Source organism: Astyanax mexicanus, chromosome 13, assembly GCF_023375975.1.
Source record: "Astyanax mexicanus isolate ESR-SI-001 chromosome 13, AstMex3_surface, whole genome shotgun sequence".
Classification (NCBI taxonomy): Eukaryota; Metazoa; Chordata; class Actinopteri; order Characiformes; family Acestrorhamphidae; genus Astyanax; species Astyanax mexicanus.
The window spans coordinates 48,498,941-48,508,936 of NC_064420.1; the positions used below are offsets into that span (position 1 = coordinate 48,498,941).

Below are 9,996 nucleotides of genomic sequence, written 5' to 3' on the forward strand. Positions count from 1 at the left end.
GATAGATCATTAACCAGCCATGCGCTGCTGCTGCTGACATGCAGCTTCACACACACACACACACACACACACTGCTTCACACACTGCTGACATGCACGCAATTCAACCTTCACGTTTAGAGATTAGCTAATATTAGCTATCAATGTATCCATAATATTATATATAGGATTAATTATTAATATGATTATTCTGATTAATCGATTAATATACACAAGCAATGCCTTGATACAGACACTACTAAAATAATGAAAACATTGAATAACCAATAATACACAGTAAATGAAATAAACGTTAAATCTTTAACGTTTTAAATCTTAAATAAACACTGTGGGTCAGTTTTCCGAACAGGGATTAAGCTTAGTCTTGGACTTTACAGCGATTTGAATGGAGATTTTCCCATTTAAAATATAGGAAAATATAGCCTATAACTATATAAGGCTTAGTGTTAACAGTGTTGATTTAACGCTAAAATATTGATTCAACACTGGCAAATTGACAAATTTATTGTGTCGCAATTATTTAAAAATCATGTAATAATGGGCGTGATAGCGAGAGCATGTGTTAGTAGCTGAATAAGCGACTAATCATATCGTAATAAACAATCGAATAAAAAAAATATTATAATGTGGACAATACTGCTACTAATACTATTACTAATATTAATAATAAGAAGACGAATCCGAGCAAATCTATTATTTATAAAATAAAAAGAGGATTAAACAAACTAAGGCATTTTATTCAATCCATAGCCCACGTCTCCTGTCGTTTTAAACGTTAATAATTTAATAATTTCGTAACTAATCGCTAGTTTCGTTTCTCCTTTCCATCGTTTCTGCGGATGACTGTGAGTAAGTGAGTTCACGTGCCTTCTTTCTATCTCTCACACAGTGTTGCTTTGAAGGTCTATGCTTATTAATGTAGGTTCTTGTGAAATAGAACAAAAAAAAATATGCCGTGTTAATCCGCCCATTTAATAACGTTAGGGACGATTTTATATTGCGTATAAAACGAGTTTTAGCTGACCTCAGAACTGTGAAAGATACTGAACGGGAAGAGGTTGGTTTATGGATCTGCAAGAAGCGTGGAGAGAAAACAAGCCCAAGACTGGTTAAAAAGAATAATATTAAAATAAAAATCGTAAGCGCTGCTTAAAAAGCGCTGCTTGGACCGTGCTGACCAATACCTCGTTTACAGCACGCTCAGGTATAAATATCACCCTCATAAATAATAAACACCACAGTGGAAGTAAGTAAATGCTGATGTTGGTTTGTTACTCTTCGTATGGTTTTTATTTGTTAATTTATTCTTGCATTTTTTTTAAATCTCATACACTGAAAAATGTTGTATATATCTTTAAAAAAAGAAATCATAGTTTCATATTTGTTGCTTTATCTTGTGCATCAATATTTTTAAAGCAAATATAGAGATAGATAATCACACAAAAGCATACCATGAATTTAAATTGAAATACAGTCTTTAAACAAATTATTTAAAGGCGATCTCTATTTAAAACACATATAAATGGAATACGTTTATAATATACAAACAAATCCGAATAAATGTGAATAAATAATTAATTAATTAATTCTCGTAGCCACATGGGGGCAGTGTTTGGTTATATGATGCCTGTCCGAGATCCGGGCTCCCTGACCCTGTTCGCACGTTCTGTTTGGTCATCACTTTCCCCGTCTTATCAGATTTCTCAGATTTCACACTGGAGCTCGCATCATCATAAATAAGGGTCTGAGGGCCTGGGTTCGGCGTGATCCCCAAAAAAGATAAAACAATGCAATCTATATATCTAACATAATTATTATTGTTTATTTATTTATCTATTTTCTCTTGTTGTAGACAACCTACACTGCATTTGTCCCGTCCCATTTCCCGATTATAATTTGCCGACAGATTTGCGGCATTTTGACATTGGCCCATTATGGGCAGCTCATATTGGGCCAATGGAGATTTGTTGATTGGTGTTGCGTTTGTCCTCGATGCATTGACTCATTGTGGGCAACCCATGTTGTTGGGCCACTGGCATTTTGGTCGTTGTGTAGGTGATCCCATGGAAATGTATTGTTTATTTATTGCATTTGCTTATATGGTTTTGGGTATAGACTTTAAAAAGCCTCAGTTTAGCCTCTACCTATATTTCTAAGAGTTATTAATATTTTTTCTTTATTTCAATTAAATGTTATTTTATTGTCCTATAAAAATCACACATAATAGAATTCAGAACACTTCATTCAATTTAGAGCGCGACAATTTCTCTTTCTTTCATTTCCACACGCGCACATTCAAAGAAAGTCACGCCCACACCCCCCCACTCTCGCGTACCAATTGGTCAGGGTTCACCTTCCTTCCCTACGATTGGCTAGCAGCATCCACGCTCAACTCTTCTTACATAGGCTCCTTTCAAACTATTTTGGAACGCGCGAAAAATATTGCAACGTAAAAAAAATATTGTACTGTATTGTCTCGAGGCCAGCGCAACGCTCGCGCGCTCAGTACCTACGAAGCGTTTGTAGAACAGCGTAAATACGTTAAAACGAGGAATGGAGGCGTGGCTTCTCCCCAAAACGGGTGGAATGCGAACACACCACAAAACACTACATAAAGGGAGCTCCCCCTCCCTTCCCTTATATCATGCAAATTGTCCACTCCTGCTCTCTTCTGGTTTGCCGACAGACCCCGCCCACCCCCGTGACGCCACGCAGCGCTATAAAAAGCAGGACAAGGGATTCGTACGTTAGTCTACACTGAACTACTCAGGAGAGAAGGATCTCTGCAGGGCAGAGCTGGGAGAGAAACGGGAAAAAAACCCCGAATCGCTGCTGATCTCTCTCTCTTTTTCTCTCTCTCTCCTACTTTATCTTTTTCTCCACTCATCTCTTCACTTGTTCTCCACACTTTGAAGGATTTAAAGAGTCGCCCGGCGCGAGGGAAGCAACTTTATTGTATTTATGATCTCTTCTTTTTCTCCGGCGCTTTTTTCGTGCTCGGGACAAGCGGAGCTGAGACCGTTGCACTGATTTTTTTCTCCGCTGTCTTTCTATTTTTTCTTTTTTTTTTTCTCTACCTCTTTTTTGTCGCGTGACTGCACCAGAGAGGACAGAGGGACGATGCAAAGTCAACTTTCTTTTGCTGTGCATTAGAAAAGAAAAGTTCTCGGGACACTTAATTTTTGTTTGCAAAGACAAAACAATTGCAACGTTTTTTTTTTTTTTGTTTGCAAGACGAAACACTTTGCAAACAAGAAGCAAAGCAGAAAAGGACTAACTTGCAGCACCAGGACAAGGCCCGCGCGCCCAACGCACTCAAGTGAGTTGAGTTGTTGAGTGACTGACTGTGTGCCTGCTTGCTTGCCTGCGCGTGCGTGCGTACTTGCTCGTGCGTGCGTGCGTGCGTACGTTCGCGCTTGTGTGATGACAGCACAGCTGTCCTCGGGGGGCGAGCTGCCCACCAGCCCTCTCGCGCTGGACTACGTGAGCGACTTCGACCTGCTCAAGTTCGACGTCAAGAAGGAGGCCCTGAACGGGCTCGTGAACGCAGCGTCCGGCAACAACAACAACAGCGGCAGCGGTGGTCTCGGGGGCAACGCGCGCTTGTGCACGCGCCTGCCCCAGGCCCAGGGCTCAGTCTCGTCCACACCCATGAGCACGCCGTGCAGTTCGGTGCCCAGCTCGCCCAGCTTCAGCCCGGCTGAGCACAAGGGCCAGCTCGAGGAGCTCTACTGGATGGGCGCGAGCTCCGCTGGAACCGGAGCCAACGGGTACGCGCATCAGCAGCAGCAACACCAACAACAGCAGCAACAGCAACATCAGCACCATATCGACCCCCACGCGCTCGGCCTGAGTCCTGAGGATGCCGTGGAAGCTTTGATCGGCGCCGTCGGGCACGTGCACCAACAACAGCAACAACAACAGCAGCAGCAGCAACTTCAACTCCAACTCCAGCAGCACGCGAGCTACGAGGGCTACCGGGCAGCTGTGCATCAGCATCATCATCACCCTCCTCACCATGCCGCCCAACATCACAACCATCACCACCACCCTCACCAGTACGTCATGGGCCTGGACGACATGCCCGTGCACTCGCACGCGCTGGTGAGCGGACAGGATCCGGACAGCGGCAGCCTCTCGCCAACGTCCCCGAGAGCGCACGAGCACGCGCACCAGCAGCAAGCATCTCTCCATCACCGCCACCATCAGCACCACCCTCACCACCAGCACCACCAGGGCGGCGGAGGCGTGGACGAGCGCTTCTCCGACGACCAGCTCGTGTCCATGTCCGTGCGCGAGCTCAACCGGCACCTGCGCGGCTTCTCCAAGGACGAAGTGATCCGGCTGAAGCAGAAGCGCAGGACCCTGAAGAACCGCGGCTACGCGCAGTCCTGCCGCTTCAAGCGCGTGCAGCAGAAGCACGTGCTCGAGCACGAGAAGACGCAGCTGCTGCAGCAGGTCGAGCAGCTCAAGCAGGAGGTGGGCAGGCTGGCGCGCGAGAGGGACGCGTACAAGCTCAAGTGCGAGAAGCTGAGCGGCGGTGGAGTCGCGGAGGGAGGAAGAGGAGGCGGCGGCGGTGGAGGAGGAAGATGTCTGGGAGGCTTCAGAGAAGCTGGTTCCACCAGCGACAACCCGTCCTCACCTGAGTTCTTCATGTGAGTTCCTCACGCTTTGATGATGATGATGACAATAACAGGCTGACACACAGGCTGAACTGATCAGAATAAATAAATAAAAAGCTACCGCTAAATGAATTGCAGTAGTAGCGACAATGAGGAGGAGATATAGCAATGATAATAATAATAATGATAATAATAATGATGATGATAATTGTGATACTAATAATAATACTCTACTTAGTGCTAATCAGCTAAAGGCAAGTCTTAATAGACAGATGAAAAAGTAGTATTTTGGGGGTTTTATTTGGAAAAAAAGTGCCGCACTTAACATTCCAATTGTAAAAGTTTTTTTTTTCTAATCGGATCTTTTTTATGCCTTTGATCTACACAGATCAACAGATCATCATAGGTTTTTATTTTAAAATTTTATTTTTATATTTTATTTTATTGCTTTTCTGTGAGGCTTTTATCTATTTCTGTTTTTTTTTTAGCTTCACTTTCTCTGGCAGCTCTTTAGCTCTTTTCTTTTTTATTAACAGTTCGAACTAATGCTCCCATTCACTGTTCACTCTCTCTATATACTGTTGTTATTATTATTATTATTATTATTATTATTATTATTATTATTATTATCATTATTATTATTGATATTATTGTTATTATTGATAGAGCATTTCCTCTATTCTCAACGCACTGGACTGATTGATTGCATCAGACTAACCCCTCTCTACGTTTTCTACGTTTCAAACGTTGTTTGAAAAGTCTCAGTCGTGTTCAGGATACAGCACGAGCCTCTTATGAACTGTATTGATACTCAGAAGAGACTTTGGACTCGTGCGTGTTTTTAATTCCCCCCTCTTTTGGCCCTCCAAAGTCAGACTACGTCATTATGCAAAACCTTCAGGGGGCTCCTTTATGCAACATCTCATCGGTTTTACTTGCCTGCTTGGTTATTATAGAAAGAAATATATATTATAAAAAATACAAACAACAATCTGCATTAAAATATTAATCCTGCATGCTGGACATGTACGGTAATAATTTCTATTTTGTACTTTACTTTTTTGTCTTTCTCTCTTTATCTCTCTTACTCTCTTCGTATATCTTAAATAGCATGTTGTTGATCTCAACGATCTGAGCTTTTTTTTCCCTCATCGCTCTTTCTGGGACTTTAATAATAGTAAGAGAGCCTGAAGAGATGAACTGGTGACCCATATCAGGACTTTTGGGTTTGGGGTTCGTTTGGGCTTGTAAATACATGCAACAGCAAAAAAAATCACCAGAAAAAAAATAGCGACAAGGTTGAAATTTAAAATTTGGGAAAACGGGAGACTGAGAGATTGGTTCCGCATACGGGCATTTTTTTTTGTTTGTCGCAGTTGTCGTTCATCTAAAACTCAACTTTTGTATATTAAGTGCACTTTTTGATAGTTTGATAGTGTTTAAATTTTCTTAATTTCTTTCCTTTCCTTTTCCTGTTTATTTCTTTTTTTTTTAGATTTACTTTAAAAAACAAGCGCGCGCTTACATACATCAATCAAACACATACACATACACACACGCGAAAATACGCAGTGCGTAACAGGCTACACACATGCATTAATTCATTCAGGCTGAAGAGCAGCAGTCAGTAGCAGCGCGCTAGTAGCGCTCAAACACATGCATATATATTTATGTATATACATATATGTACATGCGCGAGCGCATATACATATATACACACGCTCACGCACGCACGCATACACACATACATGCACACGTGCTAAGGTAATGAATGCTCTGTAGGTCCCGAAAAGTCGGGCATAACTCTGCACTCTGTGCCATATGCGTAACGTACCGTGCAAACTTGCGTACGTAAAGCGCTGTAGTTTGTGCGCCATGGTACTATAGACACTATATAGCAGCATACATACTATAGCATACCATGGCGCAATTGATCCACGCGCAGTTAGCACCTGTTTGCGCCGCTTCCTTTCATTTAATTCACTTTCATTCATCTGTCTTTTTGTTTCCTGTTTGGCATCAAAAAGACGCAACTCGCATAAACTAATACACACATACTGCATAATCTGACCGATTATATCTAGGCCTATATGTCGCATGGTAGGTCGTTTAAATGCTAGATGCATAGAGGAGGAGTTAATCAGATCATTTTTATTTAAAATCAGAAGCACGTTTTATGTTATATCAGCTGGCTTCGTTTAGTTTTTCATTTCCCGCCGTTTTTTATTTGTTAAATGTACTGAACACTATTTTTGAAAAATAAATAAACGACATTCAAAAACATTCAATTATTTTAAATCAGATAGATCAGTAAAATCAAGTTAAATCAGATAAAGTCAGATAAAAAAAAAATCAAGAAAATCAGGTGGTATGTGATTTGTGGGGCATTTCTGGAATTTTGGGATGAGTTTTTTAGTTTTTAGGGTTCAAACGCTTCACTATTGTGGAAAAAACTGTACAACTGCAAAACTGCTCGGGTTCAGTTCAGTTTAGTAGAGTTTTTTGTTTTTTTTGTGTTCACTTTTTTTTCTTTTTTGATTGTGTTCTGTTTGAAATGATGTTTTCCTTTATTTTTTTTCTGCCGGTCAGTAAAAAAAGAGGGAATCAGGTTTTTATTCCATTGCAAATTGATATGTCTTATGTTATGTTCCTTTATTTTTTGATTATTTTCTCTGTATGTTTATTATTATTGTTATTGTTTTCGGAGATTCTGGTTCTGCTGGCCAGATGCATATAGTTATGGTTTTATTTTTAATGATTAAATTAACAAACTGTCAGATCATATTGAATAAGCATGGTGCTTGCATTTAAGAATTATTGTTAAAAAAAGAAAGAAAGAAAAAAAAAGTCATGCATTTAAACAATCTTTTGGTTTGTTACTGATTCAACTGTGTTGAAATCAAATGGGAAAAAAGAGATAAAACTGCAGCAGCGGTGTTTTTATTGATGTTCTCTGGTTAGTTCATTTCATGCATTATGGGGATCAATTTTCAATCCTGTTTATATACGTATAAATGAGATAAGCGTTCAAATTTGGACTGTTCCATTCAGGCTGGTTTCTGTTTTCGTCTTATTTTTTGGTTGTTTTTGGAAGAAATGGTTTCCTATTTTGCTTATTAAAGTCATTGAAATGGCATTTCTTTGGTTTTCGATGCTTTTCTTCATCTCACTTCTCTTATTCTTACACAATTACTGGGCACAGTTCTAGTGCACACTTATTCACACTTGTAGTGCATGCCTACTGGCTGCTTTGATACACCTGCGGGAAACAACACACACATTTATCCTGTCCAAGTAGATACGAACTTATACGAGCTTCTTCTGCATTTAAACAGGACTAAGTCTTTATAGTCTTCTATTGGAGGATTGGCTTAGTTTTCAATGGTATAATTTTGTTTATTGTCCGATTCATATTTATACCTGCCTTACCTGCCTCAGGTGAGCTGCAGTCTAATAATAACAGTCAACAGCAATTAAATGTTCAGTTTCAAAGCTGGTTGGAGGAAATAGCTATAAAACAATGAAGTAATGGTAATTTTTGTTAAATTAAACTCAACAGCACCTTTTAATAACCTTATTATCTACAGTACCTGCTTCAGGTGAACCACAGTCCAGGTTAACAACAACACATTAACAACTTGAACTTTCTTACCTGGAGCAGGTAAAAAAAAACATCTTTTTTACCTACAGTACCTGCAATAGGTGAGTCAAAATCTGGTTCAACAGCAAATGACTCTTCAGTTAGGAAGCCTTAATAATTACCTTAAATAATATTTGATCCTTGAACTGTTGGAGCGATTCATTAATACAAGTAATGACTACTTAATAAGTAAAACACACACTCACCTGAAGTGTTACTGCATTAAGTTAAAGACATTAAAATTTTTGACCTCTGACACAAACTGAGGGAAAATATTATTAAGTCAAATAATGGTCACTTAAATTAAACTCACTAATTTGCGGCATTTTACCTGTCGTACCTGCCTCAGGTAAGCAGGCTACTGAGTTTTGAGGCAGATTGGTAAAAATGGAATGAAATAAATAAAAAAAAACCAGGAGATTTTGTTTTTAACCTCTGAGACAAACTGAGGCAAAATATTATTCAGTCAAGTAATGGTTACTTTAATTAAACTCACTAATTTGCACTAATTGCAATGTCGTACCTGCCTCGGGTAAGCTGGCTCTTGAGTTTTGAGGCAGTTTGGAAAAGAAATGGCATGAAATACATTAAAAGTAGGAGATTTTTGACCTCTGACACAAACTGAGGGAGCATATTTTTAATTTAAGTAATGGCTACTTTAATTAAACTCACTAATTTGCACTAATTGCAATGTCGTACCTGCCTCAGGTAAGCTGCAATCCAGTTAAACAGCATCTAGCTATTACGTTTTGAGGCAGTTTGGAAAAGAAATGGCATGAAAAATGTTAAAAAATAGGAGATTTTTGACCTCTGATACAATCTGAGGGATCATATTATTCATTCAAATAATGGTTACTTTAATTGAAATCACTAATTTGCACCACATACCTGCCTCAGCTAAGCTGTGATCCAATCAAACAGCAGCTGGATATTGAGTTTTGAGACAGTTTTGTTAAAATGGCTTCAAATACATTAAAAACAGGAGATGTTTGATCTGTGAGAGCATCCTTTTAATGAATTGTCAATAATATATGTATATTTTAGTAACATAATAATTTTATACACTTGTGTATATCCAGTAACATCCAGTGTGAACTGAATGTTACTGTGCATTATCAAAACAGGACATAATCAGAAGCAAGATATATAATATCATTTAATGTGTAAATGCTTTTTACATCATATAAAAAATAAGTGGTCACACAGATCCCAGGTTTTAACTGATACTAACTGTATGTTACATATACAGTAGTTTTCCTTAGAAAAAAGTGAAACTGAGCAAATTAACAAGTTATACTTAATATACAAAATATTGATAAATAATGTCTAATAGTCTAATACACTATATACCCACTATAATATACAGTATATAGACTAAAATATACAGTCTATAGTATAAACACACTATAATCTACAGTACATGCACTACATTCTACAGTATATACATTATAATTTACAGTATATACACTGCAGTTTACAGTATATAGACTATAAAATATAATATATAAACTGAAGTCTACAGTATATACACTACAATCTACAGTATATACACACACTATAATCTACAGTACATACACTACATTCTACAGTATATACATTATAATTTACAGTATATAAACTACAGTCTACAGTATATACACTGCAGTTTACAGTATATAGACTATAAAATATAATATATAAACTGAAGTCTACAGTATATACACTACAATCTACAGTATATACATTATAATTTACA

At 38.7% G+C, this 9,996-nt stretch overlaps 1 protein-coding gene across 1 annotated transcript; it reads left to right on the forward strand.

Moving 5' to 3' along the window:
* The first annotated feature begins 2,753 nt into the window (after positions 1 to 2,753).
* Positions 2,754 to 7,757, forward strand: mafba (v-maf avian musculoaponeurotic fibrosarcoma oncogene homolog Ba). The gene has a single exon (XM_007239509.4). The coding sequence runs from the start codon at positions 3,423 to 3,425 to the stop codon at positions 4,656 to 4,658; it is 1,236 nt and encodes a 411-aa protein (XP_007239571.1). The 5' UTR covers positions 2,754 to 3,422; the 3' UTR covers positions 4,659 to 7,757.
* Positions 7,758 to 9,996: the final 2,239 nt, after the last annotated feature.